The sequence below is a fragment of the Brassica napus genome, chromosome C9, assembly GCF_020379485.1.
Source record: "Brassica napus cultivar Da-Ae chromosome C9, Da-Ae, whole genome shotgun sequence".
Lineage (NCBI taxonomy): Eukaryota > Viridiplantae > Streptophyta > Magnoliopsida > Brassicales > Brassicaceae > Brassica > Brassica napus.
Window position 1 is genome coordinate 26,064,113 of NC_063452.1, and position 22,004 is coordinate 26,086,116.

Genomic DNA, 22,004 nt, shown 5'->3' on the forward strand with positions numbered 1-22,004 from the left:
TGAGAAGCTCTAGAACCGTAGGCAACATTGACAGTCCGAAGTCCTACCTCCAAAGAGGCGCTAAGGATGAAGTTTGATGACATAGTTGATGATCTAAGTGGTTCCAAACCTCGGAATTCGACACTACCGTGTCGAGCCCAATAATTTGTAACCGAAAGAGACCTAAGCATACAGTCATCACACTCGTCTAACCCCAACATGCGTGAGCAAATAGCGGATAAGAGGTATAGTAGACTATGTGAAGAACCGTCGATGTTTTAGACGGCGTAATGTGATGGACTCGCAGCAGTGATGTAATTAGTAATTCTGGCGAGTCCACACTCTTGCACAATAGTTCCAGCGACGAGGAGATTAGTAATTTCTTAGTAGAATTGCCTACGCAAGTATCAAAGACGTACAAGTCGAGAGCTTCGTATGGAAGAACATTATCACCAGACACGGGGTCCCTTACGAAATCATAACAGACAACGGATCTCAGTTCATCTCTACCCGATTTGAAGCATTCTGCGAGAAGTGGAAGATACAGCTGAACAAGTCAACTCTTAGATATCCACAATGTAACGGCCAGGCAGAGACCATTAACAAAACCGTCCTTGACGGGTTAAAAAAGGGCTTAGAAGCCAAAAAGGGACGATGGGCAGATGAGCTCGAAGGAGTTCTTAGGTCACATCGTACAACCCCAAGACGGGCTACGGGAGAAACCCCCTTCGCCCTCGTTTACGGGACGGAATACATGATCCCAGCGGAAGTAGAATTTCCCAGAGTGCAGAGAAGATTCCTCCCCGAACAAGAAGATCTCAACAACGCGATTCTGCTGGACGAACTCGATCTCATTAACGAGCGACGAGACCAAACTCTCATAAGAATCCATAACTATCAGAACGCTGCCGCGAATCCCGTCGTGGTCAAAAAGAAAAATGGCCAACAACTACACTATCATCACACAAATCCAGAAGTTTGCATTTGTTGAGAGAATTTGCTCTTGAGCCCTATCAAACACATTCAGAAAAAGAAGTTATCATAGGCGAAATCATGACCTTATTAACTATGTAACTGCAAGAATGAAAAACATTTACCAGTGGTGCAATGTCTTCATGTTCAAGCCCCAGACCTAGTTCCACGCATTTTTTCTTCGGCCATGCAATAATATGACCAACAGCTTCCTTAATTGTGCACATGTTAGTCGCAGGTCTCCAGAGGAATGCTTCAGGTTCAGTAGCTTCATCAACCAAGACTTTAACATCATTAGGACCTAATCGACTGTCATTCACTATGTCTTCAGGGTCAGAAGAAATGATACGACCCTCAGCAACGTTTCCATCTTCATCAGCCCAGTCAATGAGAAGACACTTCTTTTGTGGTATCTTGTTCACACTCTGTTAAATGTTAGTTGTTAAAGTATAAGAGTAGTGTAAAGTAGAAAAAAATGCCATTGATCTCATATAAATTGCTTACTCTTGCAGCCGAGTTTTCCCCCACTTCATTGTCATCTCTCTGTAACATAAACCCAACACAAAGCTTATTATTATGTGATAAGCACTTATCTTTATGTATTCTTGGAGATGTAACTAACCTGGTTTTTTACTTTCGCAAGTTCAGACTGTAGCTCATTAACCTTTTGCATGAGATGAATTTGTGTATGTTGCATTTCAGAAATTGACTTCTGGTTGACATTGAAGCAAGCTAATTTCGTCTTACTAATATTCCTCCCCATTGCTCTCATACGACCAGGATTATCAGGTCCTAAGACCTGGATGAGCGTATCTTCATCCAGATTTTTTCCACTCTGACTACCACCCTTAACAATTTCAGCTGCCTTTTGCTGTATACCACATTACAATTAACAGAAAAAGTTATAAGCATATCTATCTACCGACCATGATTAATAGGAGGAACAGATTATGTTATAAACTTACAATCTTCTCAGTAGCATTTGTGTTGATGGGAGTTCCATCTTTTCTTGTACGTGACCTCACCCAGACTTTAAGTCTCGACACTTCAGATTTGTCTTCAGAACTATTTTTCTGTTGCAAAATTATATGTCAACAGCCTTGTCTACAGATAAAAAAATGAAACCAAAATCTGAGATAATATGCTTACCATCTCTTCTGCTAGTCTAACCATTCCCTTTCTACTACAAGTGTGAGGAATCTGTTTGCTTCTCCTCTCTTTGTAGCTATCACTCAGAACCTATCATTTCGTAATAACGATCTTATTAATCTAGTTAGTAATAGCGATGGGAGTTCCATCTAAGAATGTATACCTTGAATTCTTGGCTTGTTTTTAGCTTCACAAATTTGCGCCACTCAATTGGATGAACATTCTTAGGTCTGAGATTCATCCTTTGTTGGTTATTTTCAGCTTCATTGATTTGGGTAACAAGACGTGACTTGGATGATCTCCACAAGGCTCCCATCTGCTTAAGAACTGCAACCCTTTGGTGGTCCTCATCAAGTTCAAACCTTGCCTGCACACGTAGTTAGCCAACCAATAATCAATAACTTGATGTCTGTTCAGAAATATACATGCTGTTATTGTTTAGAAACTGTCACCTGGACTGATTTCCAAAGCACTGTCTTCACTTCTTCAGTAATTTTTTTCCAATTTTCAACTGTAACAGGCACGTGCTCCCTTACCAACGGACCCAAATATGAAGATAGCTTGACTGAACCAGGACCATAAGCTTCTCCCATAAAAGTGAAATCGACATGAACTCTGGTATTTGGATCTTTGGCTAGGTCTCTCATCATTGTTGGACCACGCTTTCTCTTACGGGAGGTTCCACCTTCAGCCTCCTGAGTATGTTCTATCTCACCTTCAGGCTCGTCGTCATTATGTTGCTCTGGTTGACGCTCCTCTTCCTGTTGTTGCTCCTCCTCATGTTCCTCTTCCGGTTCTCGTTCCTCCACATGTTCCTCTTCCTGTTCCTGTCGCTGCCCACGTTCCTCTTCATGTTCTTCTTCATGTGTTTGGATAGTACAAACGAACTCAACTTCGTCATCATCTGCCTTTTTTGACTTCTTTGATTGTCTCCTTCCATGTTTAGTCTGCTTTGCACGTCCCATCTTAATTCACCTGAAACATAATAAGAAATACATAGTTAACTTCATACTCAACAGAACACTGAAACAATCACACTACAACCTCAAAACAAGAAACAACCAAACAAGCAGACAATGACCAAGCAAGTACCACAATCAAAAACAAAAACAAGCAATGATATCATCAATGTCAATAAGGCAGCTTCGTCACACATATATCCCTTCACAATCTGTTCTGACATTCTCAGCATCATCAATGTCAACATCCAAGTCAACATTCGACGGTAATGGCCCAATATCTGCATTTCCCTCTTGAATATCTTCCTTACTGTATCTTCTAGAAGGACCTTTCATGACAATATACCAGTTTGATGACTCATCTTCTCTGGAGTAAAACACTTGCTTCGCTTGAGATGCTAGAATGTAAGGGTCACTTGCAAAGGAGGCTTGACTTTGATTCATGTTCACAAGTGTAAAACCATCTTCGATCTTTACTCCATTACCCTTAACTGCCCATTGACATCGGAACAGAGGAACATAGAAGACATTGTAGTCGATCAAAATGATGTCTGTCACCCTGCCGTAGTAAGATACTAAATCTACCACCTGTGATGTATCTTTTGCACTAGCTCTACACACTGCTGTAGCCTCATAATAGACCCCACTATTCTGACTTTTCCTATCAACTGACACTGTGTGAAACCTCTGCCCATTAACAATGAATCATGTATATGATCTCGCAGAACAACGTGGACCATAAGCTATCCACTTAAGTGTGTCGTCATGTTCTGCAGAATCAAGAGGCACCTGATAAATAAATAACAAGTCAATAACAAGTAGGCAGTCTATAAGAGGAGAATTGTATAATGTAATTCAGTACCTTCTCTTTTAGCCAGGAAGCAAAATTCTTAGTATGCATACTCCATAACGTTGATGCATCTCGCCGACACCTTCCATCTGTGTCTTGTAAATATTGTAGATGCTCACTAGTAGCAGATCAAAATAGAAATAAATTAGAAAAAGTTGTTGATTGTAAATAAAAACTATGTAATGAAAGATAAATTTATACTTACTCTACATAAGGTTCGACCAGAGCCATGTTTTGGATGATAGCAAGATGAGCAATCCTCTTTTCCGTTTCAGTGAGAGTTACTGAAGTAGCAGTGGTTATTGGACGACCCTCTAAGATAGAATTGTTCTCATACTCTGTGTTTCTATCCTGTTTCTCTTGAACATTTGTTGTTTTCTTCAGGAACTCACTGCAAAACCGGATACATTCCTCAGCAAGGTAGCACTCAGCTATGCAGCCCTCTGGTCTTGCAGGATTTCTAACAAAGTCTTTGAGGACTTTCATGTACCTGAATCAAATCAATAAATGTCAGTTTTGGATATGTTTGTAACAGAATGAAAAAAAAAATCATATTTATCTACCTTTCAAACGGGTACATCCATCTAAAGTGGACTGGTCCACCAAGCCGAGCTTCTCTTCCTAGATGGACAGTCAAATGAAGCATGATATCAAACAAACTTGGAGGAAAGTATCTTTCAAACAAGCACAGAGTCTCAACAATCTCAGCTTCCATAACCAGAAGCTTCTCCATGTCAATCACTCTCTGACACAACAGATTGAAGAAAGAGCATAATCTAAAAATTGCAAGCCTCGGTCCTTTTGGCAGCAACCCTTTAAGTGCAATCGGCAGAAGTTGTTGCATCAAAACATGGTAGTCATGTGATTTCAAACCAGATACTTTACAGTCATCCAACGAGACACCTCTTGATATGTTAGAACAATATCCATCTGGCCCTTTGAAGTCAAATAGACGCCTGCAAAATATCTTCTTTTCTTGCTTGGACAAAGACCACGGTGCTGGAGGGAGATAGGTTCTTTTTCCTTGCACTCTAGGGTGCAAATCCGGCCTAATACCAAGCTCCTCCAGATCTTTACGAGCGGCAAGACCATCCTTAGATTTCCCACAGTGCAACAACGTTGAAACTAAGCTTGCAGCAACATTTCTCTCCACATGCATTACATCTAAGTTGTGCCTCACCGGGAGTTCCTACACATGAGAAATAAAACATCATATTTAAGTTAAGAAAATAACAGTGATGAGGAAAAAAAAATTAAGCAAATGAAATAATAATCTACCTCCCAATAAGGTAGCTTGAAGAATATTGACCTCTTCTTCCATCTAGATAACTCATCCTCATCTACTAGTACTTCTTCCTCTTCATCTGATTCACTCGACATACCCTCAATATCAGACCCTAAATCAGTTGAACCCTGCATCATTTTTCTCTTACTGCCAGACCGTTTGAAATTTCCAAAATCATTGTGAAAATTTCTCAGATTTTGAGAAATATCACGCCCAGTAAGTATTCTTCCCCTTCTCCCTTGTTCTACTTTTCCATCAAACCATTTCTTCTTTCCTCTAAAACTGTGAGTTGGTGGCAGACCCTTTCTATGACCCATATACACATGCTTTCTGCTGAACTTCAACCACATGCTCTCTGTATTTTTTCCACATAACGGACATCCCATTTTCCCTTTACTTTGCAGCCTGCTAGATTCCCATAAGCTGGAAAATCGCTGATTGTCCAAAGCAGCATCGCCTTTAGTGTAAAAGCTGATCGAGTAAGAGCGTCGTATGTTACCTCTCCAATGCTCCACAGAGTGTTAAGATCGTCGATTAGGGGTTCTAAATACACGTCTATGCTATTACCAGGCTGATGTGGACCAGGAATCAGCAAAGAAAGCATGATATTCTCCTTCTTTATGCACAGGTATGGAGGTAAGTTGTAGTTAACTAGCAGAACAGGCCAGCAACTGTACATCGAGTTCTTCATGTTGAATGGATTGAATCCATCTGTTGAAAGTCCCAGCCTCAGGTTCCTTGCTTCATCTGCAAACGTAGGGTATTTGGCATTCATATGATCCCATGTCACAGAATCAACAGGATGACGCAGCTTTCCACCACTGCTTTTGTTGGTAAAGTGCCACCTAAAATCCTTGGCCATTTCTTTAGACCGGAACATTCTCTTTAGTCTTGGTATTACAGGGAAGTAACGGAGAACTTTCTGTGGGACGCCTTTCTTCGTCTCACCCGTGTGGACATTAGTCTTCCACCTTGAAGCCTTGCATTTAGGACACTTATCGAGAATCTTGAACCTCTTTCTGAATAGGCAGCAGTCGTTGCCACAAGCATGGATCTTCTCGTAGCCCATGTCAAATGATTTCAAGAACTTCTTCACGTCATAGAGTGATGTGTGCAAGACATTTTCTTCAGGTAACATGTCTGGCAAGGTCTCTAGCAAATCATTGAAGCTCTTGTCAGACCATCCATTCTGAGTCTTCAATCTGAACAACGAAACAATTGCAGATAACTTGCTATGGCTTGAACAGCTCGGATACAATGGTGTTTCAGCGTCAGCTAGCTTTGCCAAGAACTCATCTTCTTTCTTGTCCTCTCCCTCTGCCATATCAGATAGATTCCCCATACCAGCTAACTCTTCATCAAAACACTCAGCAGCTCTGAACAACCCATAGATCTCATCGTTCCACTCACTTCCTTTGCTTTCATCAGCAACCTCTGCGTTCAACTCTCCATGTAGATACCAATCAGCCCGCATCTTATAACCCTCCTCCATACCCCTAGTAACAAGATGATCAAGTACCACACTTGCTGAATGTCGAACTATGTTACGGCAGTCAATACACGGATATACAATAACATCAACCCCTCCCATTGCTGAAGCCACATCCCGGACAAACTTTGAAGCCCCTCTCTCATATCCAGGATCAACTCTGCCATTAACAATCAAAAGAAAAACAAAATTAAACAAGTTAAGTCAGTAATCACCAAATGAAACATGAGATACACGCTTAAGCTCATTACATGTTTAGATGTACCCAAGCTTTGTCCATAATGCTGTGTTCGAACCTAAGTTGAAACCTTTTGTAACAAAACGAACTTATAACATAACACATAAGAGTCAGAGGATGTAATGATATAGCAAAAATATTCAGAGCATGAAACGATACCAACCAAATAAAAAGATAACTGGAATAAAACAGGAAATTAAAGCAACCAACATATCAAAGCAACCAAGAAATTAAAGCAAAAAAAAATAAAACTTCGATTTCAGCTTAACACTGACAGAGATATCGAAATTGTGACTTCCTATACCTAAGAGATGTAGAACAGGAGTTGAATCGGAGCTGGGAGAAGCGGCGATGAAGGAGAGTGATGGAGAATCGAGGGGGAGATGGAGAATCGAGGAGGAGATGGAGAATCAGAGATGGAGAATCGAGGCGGAGATGGAGAACCGGAGATGGAGAATCGAGACAGAGATGGAAATAGAGAGAGAACGATAGAGAAGGAGATGGAGAATCCAGATTGATTTCTCTTAGAGTTTTGTCGAGAAAGGGGGAAAATGAGAGAGAAGAGAGGGAACCCCGATTAGAGAGAGGGAAAACAGAAAATATTAGCTAATTTTTACTAAGTGTTTCGTGGAAAAGCTAATTTTAGCTTCCCGCTTAGCAAAACTCTATCATAGCATTTATATAATGCTAACCTATACTAGAAAAAAAATTCACTCATCAACGACAGCAGTTCAGTGAAACGTGCTATAACAATGTGCTATGAATAGCAACTTTTTTTGTAGTGGCACCACGGTCAGCTCGCCCATGGGTGAGGACGACCATCACCAAGGTCACCACGCCCATGGGCGAGGACGACCAGCACCACGGTCACCTCGCCCATGGGCGAGGACGATCCAATCCTGGCCAGTCTGACTCGTTTCGACTCTCGTGTCCTTCGTATAGTTGTGATATCCGATTTTTGGATCATATACCTCTCGTTTCGTCTTCGATCGGAGTTACTCTCGAAGTTTTACGACTAAAATCGTAGAAAAGCCCGAAGGCCTAAAAACGGCCAGAGAGGATCTAAACGTGTCTAGAGGCCGATCTGCGATTTAAAAGGGACCCGAGCCCAATGGGAGTAATGACGATTTATCCTAACTCGCGGAAGTAGGATAAACGTTAAGTTTCCAAAGATAAATATCAAGATTCGAGGATAACTACAAAGATCGACGAAAAATGGAATATTCCCAAAATAGATAAACTTGGGCCCAAAGGCAAAGGAGTAAGTGGGCCACCGACCTAAACCAACTATATAAGGAGAGCTGGAGCAGAAGAAAAGGGATCCGAGAATTTAGACTTAGAGAACTCTTGCTAGCCTAGGGAACTTAGAACTTAGGTGGTTAGACTAGCAAGGCAAGGCTTAGAATGTTTTGCCGCCTTTCTGTTCTGCTTTTGTCTAGTTAGCATATCTCTACTCCTCTCGGAGAAGTCCTGTATTCATACTATTTCATTAATAAAACGCCTCCGAGCGACTATTTATCTTTATCTTGCTATCTATCTTTTTACGCTCTGAAAGTGATTACGCAGAGAATTCGGACCTTCAGGAAAAATCGGGTTTTCTTGGTTTTCCTCCATACTTATTCATTAAAATCGACGGTGTGAGTTCCGGTTCCCACAGTGGTTTCTTGCCTCCTCCAAACTAGGTCTAAAAAAGGTTTCTAGGCAAGTTTGCCTCTAAAATGATACAAAACCCTAATAAATAGCCTAACAGACGGTCATGGACTAATGATGTAATTATTAAGACTTTTGTGAAACTTGAAATCTTCTAATTTGTCATTAATTCTCGGATGGCTTCATAATCGATCGATGTGAGGAACCCAACATCGATCGATATTTGGTGGTAACTGTCGGTCGATACTGAATTGCGACCGTCGACCATCTCTTGCTTCCAGCGAAGCTCAAAAGATCTCCAAATAGCTCCAAATACATCATTTCCTTGAAAATAGTACATGGACCTATAAATACTCTAAATAGACTCTATATAGTAGTAAATGTATCTTAAAACTCTTATAAACCATGGCCAATAATAGGTAAAATCCATGGTCTATCACCCATGCGTCGCGGAAAGGCTCATCAGTGAGTTGTCTGAAGGAGGTGATCTTGTTCCTCAATGCAGTTGTTCTCGCCTTAGAGTAGAAATGGCTGAGGAACGCTGATCGGACCTGCTCCCATGAAGTGAGAGAGCCGGTAGGGAGGAAGTTCAACCACCGTGCAGCTTTTCCATCAAGGGAGAATGGGAATAACATGCACTTGATGTAGTCTGGTGGGACACCATTTGCGCGAGTGAAGCTGCAGACTTTTTCGAAGCTCTCAATATGCTCCATTGGAATTTCGGTAGAGAGACCAAAGAACACCTTTCTCTGCACTAGGCCGATCAAAGCAGCATGATCTCAAAGTCCTGCATGGTGCAGTCCGGAGGAACAATGGCAGAACGCGTAGTAGGGACGTTACGCGGAAGGTTTATCTCCCCAATCGGAACAGCATGCGCCTTCTGCAGCACAAGAGCAGCCTGTTGAGCAGCATCCTGCTGAGCTTGGATGGTCTGTTGCATCTGAAGCATCTGTTGCAACTGAGCAGTGAGTTGCTCTTGATTGCCGTAGTCGCCCATTGTGGTGTTGTTCGGCTCTGGTTGTTGACGGTTTGTTCTTTCTAACCTTGCTAGCTCCTAGTTGCTAAATGTAACTAACTCTCCTTGTGTGTTTCTCCGAGTATGTCTACTGGTCATGCACCTGGAACATTAGCTGCAACAAAAAGGATAAGGCAAGTTAGAATTCTTAGACTAAATATGTAACCAAAAAATAAAGGTAAAGAGCTGGTCCCCGTCGCAATGGCACCAAAACTTGATACACTAAAACTGAACTTTTCCTACTATCAAGTTAACAGCGGTAATTGTATTATTTAAGATTCAATCCAGAGGACCAGTCTACACTTTATTTCTATGAGTTTTCAACTTAGCTAAAACTAAAAGTGGAGTTTGAATTAAGTGGTAACGTGCAAGTAAAGTAGATGATTGCAATGAGTAAATTCAATATTAAAGAGAAGCCAATCTAGGGTTTCTCATCGGGTGTTGATGCTAAACCAAAAATTTATTCAAGCGCAATGTAACACAATCTAGAACACGGATCACTCAAGTAGAACAGTCCACTGTCGTGGTGCTGCTCCCTTTGCGGTTTGATCTTGACACATAAACTATCGTTTGGATCAAGGATCGACTACAAGCAATAGAGATCAAGTCCGATAGGTTCACTGAGCACTCTAGTATCTACTTTCGCTGACTAGAGATGCGCGGCTCATTCACTCAATATTAAGTAATCTACTACACAGTTAATGAGCAGATTCAACCTAAGATCAAGCAGTAAGTGATCAGGTTATAACTAGCATTAAGAACAGAGATGAACAATGACACAATACGGTCGCTTGTTTATGTTTAGCTTTTGCGATCAACACCCTAGAACCCTAGATGAGCTAGGCGACTACTCAGCCATAATACAAGATGAACCAGACATAATAACTGAATAATATTGCATATAAATCTAAAGAGAAATCAATAGTGTTCAGGATAATTTTCTCGGTGAAGAAGAGAAGCTGTCTCCCTTACAATAGCAAAATTCAATAATAGGTCTTAGTCTTCTTGCAAAACTAGCATAGAATGTAAAAAGAAAGAGAAAAATATGGTATATCAAAGCCATAAGCGGCTGGGAGAAAAAAATGGGATAATTAGGGCAAATCCCGTAATGGCTTATAGTTTCCTTAAAAATCTCTGCCGCGGGAACAAGCACTCGGGGTGCTCCGATCGATCGGGAATAGTCGTCAGACTGTTCTGCGTGAAAAACTCCAACTTACACTCTTTTCTTCATGCAGCCTTCTCTTGCTCAGCAACCTACTCCGGACCTGAAAGGACTAAGAATGGACTAGACAGACTCGATAACTGACCGAAAACCTTTTGAAAACATATATACAAAGGTGTTAAAAACACCATATATCAATAAGCCGCATGATTACACTTGAATTAAAGTGGAGGTCTGAGAGAGTTGTTGCCTTATCGCTGCAGTGAAATAGAGCAGGCTCAACTGACAAAGGAGGTCATTGCAGAGGAGATTAGGGAAGTCTTGTTTGCAATGCCAAGTGAGAAATCTTCGGGTCCAGATGGGTATACATCAGAATTTTTCAAAGCGGCTTGGGATATTATCGGTTCTGGGTATACTATCGCAGATCAGTCTTTCTTTACTAAAGGTTTCCTTCCAAAAGGAGTTAACACAACAATCTTGGCTCTCATACCAATGAAGCTGGAGGCTCGTCACATGAAGGTCTACCGATCGATCTCATGTTGCAATGTTATCTATAAAGTTATTTCGAAGATTATTTCTAATCGGCTGAAAGTAACATTACCAGATTTCATTAGCCTCAACCAATCTGTTTTGTTAAAGATCAGTTGCTTATTGAAAATCTTCTTCTTGAGATAGAGTTGGTTAAAGACTATCATAAAGATTCGATTTCTAAGAGATGTTCGATCAAGATTGATATCTCGAAAGCCTTTGACTATATTCTGTGGACTTTTCTTCTTAACACTCTTGAGGATATTGGTTTTCCACCGAAGTTTATTCACTGGATTTCAATCTGCGTTACTACAGTTTCCTTCTCAGTTCACGTGAATGGGGAACTAGCAGGTTTTTTTCAATAGTGAAAGAGCGTTGTGCCAAGGCTGCACACTTTCGCCTTACTAATTCATCATCAGTATGAACGTCCTTTCAAATCTCCTGGATAAAGCAGCTCTCGATCGTAAGATTGGGTACCATCTGAAATGAAAGAATCTCGGACTCACCCATTTGAGTTTCCCTGACGATATTCTGGTTTTCACTGATGGAAATTTTTGATCAATCGACAGTATCGTAGAAGTTTTTCACAATTTCGCAAGAATGTCAAGCCTTCGCATTAGCATGGAGAAATCAACTATCTATTATGATGGGTGTCATGATTCAACTCACCAAGCAGTCCAAGTGCAATGCAATTTTGAATCAGGCAAACTTCATGTTCGATATCTCGGGCTTCCTCCTCCGACCAAACGGATGGGAGCTCAAGACTATCAGCCTCTACTTGAACAAATAAGGAAACGGATCAACTTATGGACAAATCACTTTTTGTCGATGGCAAGACACTTACAACTAATATGCTATGTTCTCATGAGTATAACCAATTTTTGGTTGTCCTCTTTTTGATTACCAGGAGAATGCCTCATGGAAATAGATCGCCTTTGTTCTGCATTCTTGTGTCAGGCCCTGTGTTGAATCTTAGGAAGGCAAAGATATTGTGGGATGTAGTTTGCAGACCAAAGAGTGAATGTGAGTTAGGTTTAAAGCCTCTGAAAGAAGAAAATATGGTGAGTTGTCTAAAACTTACCTGGCGACTAACATCACCGCAGCCATCTTTATGGGGTCAGTGGGTCCAGAAAAATTTATTCGTCAAGGAAACTACTGAACAGTACTGAAAGAATAACACATCTACGGGGTCCTTGATGTGGTGTAAGTTGCTGAAATATAGAGACAAAGATAAACCTTCTGCCGAATGGATGTAAGAGATGGTCTATCAACTTCGTTTTGGTATGACACTTGGATATATATGGGATGCCTATATGGGATGCCTATCTGACTTGGTAGGAGCAAGAGGTTGTATTGAAATGGGTATTAGAGAAACGCTTCAGTGGCCTCTCCTGTAGTGCGTAGGAAAAGAACTCACCGGGTGGCGATTTATAATATGATCGAGACAGCCTCGAAGAACCAAAGGACCATGATGACTGATACAACTTATGTCCCTTTATGGAAACAGAAAGACAACACATACATGCCACATTTTAGCACCAAACGAACCTGGATTCTCATTCGACAGGTGCATCCGACAATGCAATGGCATTCTGGGATTTGGTTTCAGTATGCAACCCCAAAATATGCTTTATGCACCTGGTTAGCTATTCATAACAGACTAACAACGGGAGATCGTATGGCCACTTAAAACAGCGGAATAAGTTCTTTATGTATTTTCTGTCGGCGGGAGACTGAAACTCGTGAACACATTTTCTTCGATTGTGCGTTCTCTGCGGAAATGTGGTCACTCTTAACACGGGGGCTTTTAGGTTCTCGATTTACTACGGTTTGGGGATATCTTACTCACCTCATAATGGACACAACTCAGGATCAAAAATCCAAGTTTCTGTTGCGTTACACATTTCAGATCACTCTTCACTCCATATGGCGGGAGAGAAACGATAGACGTAGAGATGGCAATCATGGATCTGGACCGCGGGCCTGGCCCGTAAAGGGCTATCACGGTACGGTATTGGGACGAGGTTTTATAGGCCCGTAAATTTGCGGGCCTCGCGGGATGCGTCTTTGCGGGATTGTGTCTTTTGCGGGATGGGCCGAAACGGGTCATGCGTGATTACATGGACCTGCATTTTTTTTCTTCATTTCTTATTTTACCTGAAAAACGAGAGAGAGAGAGAGAGAGAGTGAGAAGAAAGCGATTCTTGTGACTTTTCCCCCAGAAAACATAAGGAATTCCGGCGATGATGATTCGACCTCTGGTGATGATGATTCGAGCTTCGGCGATGACGACTCCAGCTCCAGCGATGACGATTCGAGCTCTAGTGGTGTTTTGATTTGGCTTTCTCTTTTTATTATACACAACTATGAATTGTTTTATTACAATGTGATATTTCTTGTTTAAGTTGATTGGTTTTGTTTTCAGTACTATGAAGTAGTGTTTTTCTTAAATTAAATTTGGTTACAATGGTGGTGTTTAGGAGAAAAGTTAGTTGTATATCACATCACTTGTATAATTTGGCAAAGTGATTCACAAATTTTTTTACAATCCAAATAATTAAATAGAGAGATGGTTTGATGAAGACATATAACACTTGAGCCAAATTATTACAAAGACAACAACTCAATCAGATTCAAACTCAACAAAAGTTTATATTGATAACAAAAGAAGGCTTTTAACTCAAGAACGCAAGCACAAACGGAGCTTTGTGGCATTGATTTTGATAAGGCTTTAGTGAAATTTAGTTAGTGAAGTTTAATGAGCTCTCTTCAACTTTCTTACACAAGTCTTCTACTTGAACATTAATGAAAGAATATGTAGCAGGTGGTTTGATAAGGAGGCTTCCCGCAGGACGGCCCGCGAAGGCCTATATGTTCTGCGGTACGGGTTTGGGCTGGCATTTTGAAGACCGTAGTCCGCGCGGGACATGCCCGATGTAACCCGCTCGACGACTAACCCACCGCGGTACGGAACGGAACGGGATGGGTAAACCTGTTTGACATCTCTAAATAGATGTCATCAAGCAATGCTTATGGTAGGAGGCTCTCTGACTAAGATGATTGACAGGCATTTTCGTAACTGGTGCTTAACGGTGTCTGCGACGGGCCATCGAAATTATGAAGCTCTGCTGCAGCGCTGATTTGCTTCAAGGGTTTAGACTCTGGTTTTGTTTAATTGTTATGATTTTCTGGTTTCTAGAAAATCAATTAGATCCAACACGATATATTTGATATACAAAAGTTAGTTTTTTTTTAATGAATTTTACATATATTGAAAAATAGATATGAAATTTCTTCACCAAATCAAAGTCTTTGTGGGTGGCATGGGTTAAGAATCATAATGTTCCAGAAAAAAAAGAGCTTCCATCTCACAGTAGCGTTGAACTGTTTTTCGATAGCGATTAGAAGTATGCTTCAACTCAAATGTGTTTTATTAGATACATTTTAAATTGTAGACTAATAATAACATGTGATACTAGATGATTTTTACTATAATTATATATGTAGTAGCCCCAAAACTTACTGATAATTTTAGTATACCAGTGTTAAATAGCTAAATAGCTTCTGCTAGTTTATTTTTGCACCATAATCAATTGAATTCATGTTGATAATTCTGGTTTTTTTTTGGTCAAATGGAGTATTAAGAATATTGGAGAATTGTGGAAGGGAAATAGTTTTCAAATAAATACAGCCCAAGTTATAAACATACATAAGGAAGGCTTTTGGAGTATTAGCATTATGGAGTTGTTTCGTTTGAAAGCGGTCGTTGGCGATTTGATTTGAACCATTATCAACGGTGAGTATGGCTTTTTGAGACTCCGAAGGGACAAATTGTAATCCAATATTAATGATACACATATGTAACTCTAAACTTCATTTGACAACTAATTTATTAATTAAGAACACGTTACAATCTAATCAAAACAGATAAGCCCATCAAACACAAATCTCGATTTCTAGAGAAGACCATTTTTTGATACAGCTATTAGTTAATTATAATATTAAAACTTCACATAAATTTGAAAATAAGGATAGAAAAACAGCATCATATAAATGTATATTAACTACATTATAATATGCCTTGATTGGGAAAGGCATTGGCTCGCCATTATGTTGGAAAGAAACATTCGCATATTTGGTTTACTCGGTGGTAATTGACAGTTTTAATGACCAGTCAAATCTCAGATTAGGCACTCTGGACTGGCATTGTATCTGAATATACTGATAAACATATTAATATATTTGTATATATGGATAAGATTCTAAGCGAATTTAACAAAATGTCAAGGTCCTATGACATATAAATGTTTTCTAAGAAATAAGCTAGTTAGTATATGTAAGGCTTTTTCTTCTCCCATGTTTAGGCTATCTACGAAGAGACATTTGGCTTTTCATTTTGGATTGTTGCAAAATACATTTTCAACGTTTTGTGAAGATTTTGTATGTGTGAAATCAATGCTTATAAAACAAAATAGCTCATGAACGTTTGAGTTTTTTTTTCCACGTAATGAATTTTTTTTTTTTTTTGATAAATCCTATCGGCTGATCCGGTCGGTCCCCACGTATTGAATTTAGAAACTACATAACAATCTACAAAAGTAAACGTGTATACAAATTGGATCAACAACCGGAGTTTGTATGTGAAAATAAGAGAATTTATAAATTATAGGATTCAGCTGAAAGGCAGTTAGGGATTTATCCAGTTTAGACAGAACCACATATCACTCTCAGTTAGCATCAATATCCATAGCGGATAACATATTCATATCGGATCAAGTGGTTTCTAATACCATGTCTAAAGTTCATTGGGTTATAATCCATTAGCACAACATAATATATTATATGAAATTCCTGACTCAAGAAACCAATAGCTTAGTATTACATATTTTTGGTCGATATAAATGTAATTTCGGAAAACATTTCTATCCAACCATGTCTGGTTTACATGGGAAAAATACTACGCTTTTGATACGATCCTCTTTTGCTAATGAATCCACATAGACATTTTAGTTCTTAAGAATATATGTCTTAAGCTCGAACTCCCAAAAATATCATGCAAAAGGCGAAACGAAGTTATCATTGAAATGAAGACCGGCCATTCGACCGAGTTTATAGTCATATCCATCAAATCTAAGTAATCAGTCTCGATTCGGATAGAGGGAATCTGCATATCTATCGCACACAAAATGACCCATAACAATCTATATATTGCTTCTTCTGTTTTGTAACACACAATCTATATATTGCTACAACTACATTTTTCCTGTATGTAAACTATACACCGTGGTTGGATAAACCCAAATGATTTTATAAAAAAATTACAGAGAAACTTGCAACTAGAATGGCGTATATTCACCACTCCTTTTAATACTACTACAACAAGACAACCCACCTTCGTATTCTGATATTCTAACCTGTCAATTGTATTTTATACTAGGGGGATCAAGGTATATCTATACTATTAAAGCAGAATCCCTATTAGGATTCCGCCCTTACCTTTTAGAATTATTTACAATGCTATGTCATTTCCTTATTTGAAAATTTTAATTATTTTTGTCACTTATTTATCAACCAATCAGCTGCTCAAATTTTAAATTATTCAGAAATCCCACACAAAACGGAAGCTCATCGAATCAAGTTACGATGATAAATTCAAGGCCCATAGAATCTATACATTTGGAACTCATTAATATTAACTATACTAAACCTATACGACAAAAAATCTATACGACAAAGAGCTTTTTTGGGGTCAAATTGCTTATGCCTAATATATTATATAATATTCTGGTATACAAAAGCTATGACGAGTACTCAAGAAATCACTTTGCGATATTTACAATAACTACATCTCTCTCGATCAATAACCTGGAAGCTCTTTAGAGTTTATAATAAATCTATCAATTAATGGCTTTCTAATGGTTATTTACATTGTTTTAAACAATATAAAAATATTAGGATTATATCGTTTTCTTTTCTAGAATATTATCAGTATATTCCTTAACTAATACCGATTTCTAGCAAATCTTAACATGCTCATAATTTTATTTAAAATACTTTCCAAAATTTGATGGATATTAAAATCCATGATCTTAACAACTTCATTATAGATTGATTGATGTCAATATGAATAATAATAATAATACAGGCCGATTTTAATGTTATAGAAAATAATAAACCAACAAGAAGACGACCATATATATTTAAAGGAATTATATTTGAAATTTCTGGCGTGTTGGGTCCACAACCCGTTTAAATTATTTTAAAAAAATTTAAATTATTTTAAAAAATTTTAAATTACTTTAAAAAAATTTTAATTCATATATATATTAAAATTTTAAAAATATAAAATTAAAATAATATATTATATAAGTTTGAATAATGTATGTCAAAATACCTAAACTTTACATATAAATTGGTTTGGTATGAATATTTGGATAAAAAACAATGATATTTCAAGTATTTTTGGTGTTTTGAGTATTGTTTAGCTAATTTAAACATTTACTTTTGGAAAATTTCAAATATAATACATATTTTGGATATTGTTTATATATTAAATTTAAAATAATTAATATATTTAAGTATATAAATCTATTTCGGATACATTCAGGTATCTGAAATACTTTGGTTCAGATCATATTCGGTTTCGGTTCTCTGAATACAAAATTTTTGAACTCATTCGGATATTTAATCTATTTTGGTTTGGTACTACTTTTCGGATTGTATTTTGTTTGGTTCTTCAAATTTGATTTTTTTGCACAGCCGTAACCAAAATAGTCAAACTGAAACCAAATACAAATTCATAAATAACCGAACGGTTTCTATATCTTAGCTTTAAAAAAACAAAAATTGAACCAGAACCAATTTTTTTTTTTGGATTAAGCCGAAAATACTCCCGCGTTTTTAAAGCGCGGGTCAAAATCTAGTTACATATTTTATAAACAAAAGCTAAGATTCGACTTGAAATGCGACGGCTCGGCTTCTCTTTAAAGATAATGATCCTTGAGAAACCCTATAGAGCCATATATTTGTTCTCTTTATAAAGAGACACAACCCCCATCTTTTTGTTTAAAGAGTACTGCATAGCTATAAAATAAAGTAGATTAATCTCTAAAATCACCATGATTAAAAGCTTAAGCAATATGAAGAACTACAACGAGAAACGTGTAAGATGTTGTGAGTACATCAAAGCTCTTGAAGAAGAACTCCGCAAGATCAATGTCTTCCAACGCGAGCTTCCTCTTTGCTTAGAGCTTGTCACTCAAGGTATAAATCTATAAATACATAGCATCTACGTATACGATATATATGTATAAACACAAGTACATGTATAACTATTACATTTTTGCAGTATTTTTAATTTCAAGTTTGTGGTTTTTTGTATTTGAACTTTTCAATATGTATATGAACAAAAGTTTTTTTCATATGCTATTTAATTTTGATTTAAATATGTATGAGATCTATATATATATATACTGAAAGGGGTTTGTACCTATATATTTTTGAAGATTTTAATTATCTATGGATTTGGAAACTTAGCGATCGAGACATATAAAAAGGAGATATCAGAGGCGACAATGGAGAACTTGTGCGGACAATCGGAGTGCTCCGAGCAAACGACCGGAGAATGTGGGGGCATCCTGGATCTATTTAGACCTATCAAACACTCTTCAACCTCCTTAGAAGGGGAAGAAGAAGAGGTTGATGTTGATGATGAACATGAATCTAATGAAACTGGCCTAGATTGCGATGACAAGAACATGAAATCTGAATGGCTCAAGTCTGTTCAGCTCTGGAACCAACCTGACTCCGTTCTTTCTAAGAAATTGGTAAGATTCTACTTTGAATATATTTTTGTTGTTTGTAAAAATGTTTGATAAATGAATTTAATATGTTATTCTAGCTTTAAAAATGCCGATATAATATTTGGACTGGAACAATCTGAAGATATTGAAATTTCGATTTTTCTCAGAATAAATATGATATAACGGAAAGATTATGGCCTTGATTGTTTGGAATGCATTGCAGTCGTGTTTTTATGAGAATTTTAATATTTGTGTTCTTTAAATGTAATAGAGGGTTCACCGTTTGACTTTTTCATATATAGTTAACAAAGAAAAACCATATGATGTAAACGCAATTGCAAACAAGTATTAACTCATAACTCGAAAATCTTAGGTTTAAATCTGTCTTGCGTTTTCAGGAACGCTCACAACAGGAGACAGAAACGGTGGTAGAAGCGATAAACGGAAATGACAATGGAACAACGTCTCATCAGCCGCCATGTTATGAAACGAGCAACGGAAAAAGCGGCGACGATAAATCTCAGGCGAGTATTAGCGGTCGGCAAAAGAAGGAGGCGGAGAAAGACATCAGCGGTGGCAGCGGCGGGATAGGGCGGAGAAGGCATAGGCGGTGTTGGTCACATGAGTTGCACAGACGCTTCTTGAACACTCTTAAACAGCTTGGTGGTCCTCATGGTGCGTTTCTTGATTTCATTTAACATTTTCAAGATTCATAATTTTGATATATAGGGTTCAGGGGATTCAATTAATTTGTATTGTAATAACGACATTTTGCAGTAGCTACTCCGAAACAGATAAGAGAGCTAATGAAGGTTGATGGGTTAACAAATGATGAAGTTAAAAGTCATTTGCAGGTTAAGTCACTTCCATAATTGGTACAAAAGTCATTAGTAGTAAAACTAGCTTAGCATGATTAATGCAAAGCTCTTAATTTGGATTTCTTAACTCGTGATTTGATATTTTTTTTGTTTTTTGTTTTGTTTTTTTTATACTTTTCGGCTAAGAACCGGCTCTTAGAGCATGTTTATTGCAGGTCTCTTATGTTGGATCTCTTAGCGTAAAGATACGGTCTTTTAGCTTTTAACTAAAAAAACTAAGAGACGTCTCTTATATCTCTTATTTAAGAAAGATCTCTTAGCTTTTTTTAGTTAAAAGCTAAGAGATCGTATTTTATATTACGCTAAGAGACTCAACCTAAGAGACCTACAATAAACATTCTCTTATATCTCTTATTTAAGAATCGGTTCTTAGCTTTTCTTAGTTAAAAGCTAAAAAACGATTCTTAACCGAAGCTAAAAACTCCATCCTAAAAACCCGGGTTAATCATGGTCTACCATACAAATAGAATTTCCATAATTGATACAAAAAAAATAAATATGTTTCTTGCCAAATTAAGTCACTTCCACACGTGAATTTTGAAGACTACAGTAAAAGTTTATCGATTTATTCTTTTTACAAAACTGCCATTTTTTTGTTGTTGTCAAAACTGCGATTAGACCTTAAATTTATTTATTTTTCTTCAAAAAATTTGCCCACATATTTAATTAAAATATTTCTTCTTGGATGATAAATAGAAATACAGGCTGCATACAAGACGACCTGGCCAAACAATTCCTAACAAGAGAGACTCTCAAACGCAACATTTCGTAGTCGTCGGTGGGATATGGGTCCCTCAAGCTTGCCACTCCACGGCCAATGCTGCCACAGCGGGTGAGACCACCATCGGGATTTATGGTCCGTTGCAGTCAGAGTGGCCGAGCCAATCAAATTTTGGTCGGACTATTTCGGAAGAAAGATCACGATGCTCAGGAATTATTCGGTGTAGCTCTCCTGCAATGTCTTCTTCTACTCGTACAAAGACTAAAGATGCAAAACTATCATAACTTTTTCAAAAAAGTTCATTACGAAAAGCAAAGGGTATAGACATTGAAATTCATACGAAAATGTTTATATACTATTACATAGGATAAAATGGAATTTGTTACCGGGCAATTAGAATGATATTAACTCATATATATTTATTATTTATGCCACGTCAAATGTTCTATGGATACAAGTTAATTAATGCCAAAAACTTTTCTTTTTTGATTCTAGACTTCGAAAGTTATATTTTTCAATCTATATTCTTCTACCCATAATTGGTATTGGGATTTATCCTGATTTTGTGCTGTACCATAAATTAAAGATCCATATTAATTTACTTAATCTATAGTCGATATATGAAGCTCTAAATAATGAAGTTGATCGACGCATTATATTGATCGAATATATCTGACCACATCGTTCTGGACTATAGTCTAATTTAACATTTACAGAAACTAAAATATAAAAGTAGTATATATATATACCAACGTCTTCTTTCTAGTAAAGCTTTTCTTCTTGGTCGGCTCCAACTAGTTTTTTTTCAATGTTTCTAATTTCCCCAGTCATTCATACAGAGAATCGAAATTATTGATATCAACATTTTTAGGAAACTTGAGCCACCACAAAGGAACAAATATAATAGTTGCGTCCCTAATATATATATGTCGGCCACGCTAGTTGTATACTACTGTAGTTATAAGATACGTAAGACCACCATTAGCTTAATTTTTATTTTTTTTGGTTTTTCTTCTGATTTAAAAAAAAAAAAAATTTAAAACGAACCAATCGCGGCCCACCACGTATCAGTGGGACCCGCGAAACAGTGCTAGCACCGATGCTTAATTAAGCAGAATAAGCACAGGTGCATAGTTTTTGTGTGGGTCTCACCTGCTATTATATTATTTTTTTGCTAAGCACCCCCCTCTAAGCACCCCCATTAATCATATGCTCTAAAGCCATCAGAGAAAAAATATATATTGTAGACTTGTAGTATATTATATCTTTAAAAGAAGAATTTTTTATTATTATTTTCATTCCATAAAAAACCCACACAATTCGGAAT

General features: G+C 37.8%; 4 protein-coding genes across 8 annotated transcripts; 1 reads left to right on the top strand and 3 right to left on the bottom strand.

The window, feature by feature from the left end:
- Positions 1 to 888: 888 nt before the first annotated feature.
- On the bottom strand, positions 889 to 3,132 carry LOC111207689 (glutamic acid-rich protein-like). 3 transcript variants are annotated; one of them, XR_007328790.1, is made up of 5 exons: positions 2,553 to 3,132; positions 2,264 to 2,467; positions 2,101 to 2,190; positions 1,077 to 2,024; positions 889 to 989 (listed from the first exon to the last, which is right to left on the bottom strand). XR_007328790.1 is itself a non-coding variant. In XM_048768695.1 (4 exons), exons 1-4 carry the CDS (start codon positions 3,063 to 3,065, stop codon positions 1,905 to 1,907), a joined length of 927 nt encoding a protein of 308 aa, XP_048624652.1. In that variant the 5' UTR covers positions 3,066 to 3,132; the 3' UTR covers positions 997 to 1,904. The 3 variants fall into 3 exon arrangements, 1 of the variants encoding a protein (XP_048624652.1); XR_007328791.1 differs by lacking the exon at positions 889 to 989 and having other exon boundaries at positions 997 to 1,376; positions 1,456 to 2,024; XM_048768695.1 differs by lacking the exon at positions 889 to 989 and having other exon boundaries at positions 997 to 2,024.
- Positions 3,133 to 3,300: 168 nt separating this feature from the next.
- Positions 3,301 to 6,005, bottom strand: LOC106417121. The gene is made up of 5 exons (XM_048768694.1): positions 5,188 to 6,005; positions 4,473 to 5,098; positions 4,115 to 4,399; positions 3,922 to 4,027; positions 3,301 to 3,848 (listed from the first exon to the last, which is right to left on the bottom strand). The coding sequence occupies exons 1-5, from the start codon at positions 5,578 to 5,580 to the stop codon at positions 3,765 to 3,767; spliced, it is 1,494 nt and encodes a 497-aa protein (XP_048624651.1). The 5' UTR covers positions 5,581 to 6,005; the 3' UTR covers positions 3,301 to 3,764.
- On the bottom strand, positions 5,588 to 7,701 carry LOC106417123. The gene is made up of 3 exons (XM_013857979.3): positions 6,935 to 7,701; positions 5,694 to 6,843; positions 5,588 to 5,599 (listed from the first exon to the last, which is right to left on the bottom strand). The coding sequence occupies exons 1-3, from the start codon at positions 7,024 to 7,026 to the stop codon at positions 5,588 to 5,590; spliced, it is 1,254 nt and encodes a 417-aa protein (XP_013713433.2). The 5' UTR covers positions 7,027 to 7,701.
- Positions 7,702 to 18,302: 10,601 nt separating this feature from the next.
- Positions 18,303 to 21,163, top strand: LOC106417826 (transcription factor HHO1-like). Of its 3 annotated transcripts, none has more exons than XM_048768696.1 (5): positions 18,303 to 18,539; positions 18,813 to 19,102; positions 19,477 to 19,753; positions 19,859 to 19,932; positions 20,653 to 21,163. In XM_048768696.1, the coding sequence occupies exons 1-5, from the start codon at positions 18,395 to 18,397 to the stop codon at positions 20,959 to 20,961; spliced, it is 1,095 nt and encodes a 364-aa protein (XP_048624653.1). In that variant the 5' UTR covers positions 18,303 to 18,394; the 3' UTR covers positions 20,962 to 21,163. The 3 variants fall into 3 exon arrangements, with proteins under 3 accessions (XP_048624653.1, XP_013714019.1, XP_048624654.1); XM_013858565.3 differs by having other exon boundaries at positions 18,305 to 18,539; positions 19,856 to 19,932; XM_048768697.1 differs by having other exon boundaries at positions 18,364 to 18,539; positions 18,782 to 19,102; positions 19,856 to 19,932.
- The last annotated feature ends 841 nt before the right edge of the window (positions 21,164 to 22,004 follow it).

Coding starts and splice junctions, on each gene's coding strand:
- LOC106417121 (XM_048768694.1), bottom strand. CDS start 5,580: ATGGGATGTCCGTTATGTGGAAAAAATACAGAGAGCATGTGGTTGAAG. Junction 5,099..5,187: donor TCAAGCTACCTTATTGGGAG/GTAGATTATTAT, acceptor TCTCATGTGTAG/GAACTCCCGGTGAGGCACAA. Junction 4,028..4,114: donor CTGGTCGAACCTTATGTAGA/GTAAGTATAAAT, acceptor ATCTGCTACTAG/TGAGCATCTACAATATTTAC.
- LOC106417826 (XM_013858565.3), top strand. CDS start 18,395: ATGATTAAAAGCTTAAGCAATATGAAGAACTACAACGAGAAACGTGTA. Junction 18,540..18,812: donor CTTAGAGCTTGTCACTCAAG/GTATAAATCTAT, acceptor TTGGAAACTTAG/CGATCGAGACATATAAAAAG. Junction 19,933..20,652: donor AAGTTAAAAGTCATTTGCAG/GTTAAGTCACTT, acceptor GATGATAAATAG/AAATACAGGCTGCATACAAG.
- LOC111207689 (XM_048768695.1), bottom strand. CDS start 3,065: ATGGGACGTGCAAAGCAGACTAAACATGGAAGGAGACAATCAAAGAAG. Junction 2,468..2,552: donor TGCTTTGGAAATCAGTCCAG/GTGACAGTTTCT, acceptor CTACGTGTGCAG/GCAAGGTTTGAACTTGATGA. Junction 2,191..2,263: donor AAACAAGCCAAGAATTCAAG/GTATACATTCTT, acceptor ACGAAATGATAG/GTTCTGAGTGATAGCTACAA.
- LOC106417123 (XM_013857979.3), bottom strand. CDS start 7,026: ATGTGTTATGTTATAAGTTCGTTTTGTTACAAAAGGTTTCAACTTAGG. Junction 6,844..6,934: donor GCTTGGGTACATCTAAACAT/GTAATGAGCTTA, acceptor TGTTAATGGCAG/AGTTGATCCTGGATATGAGA.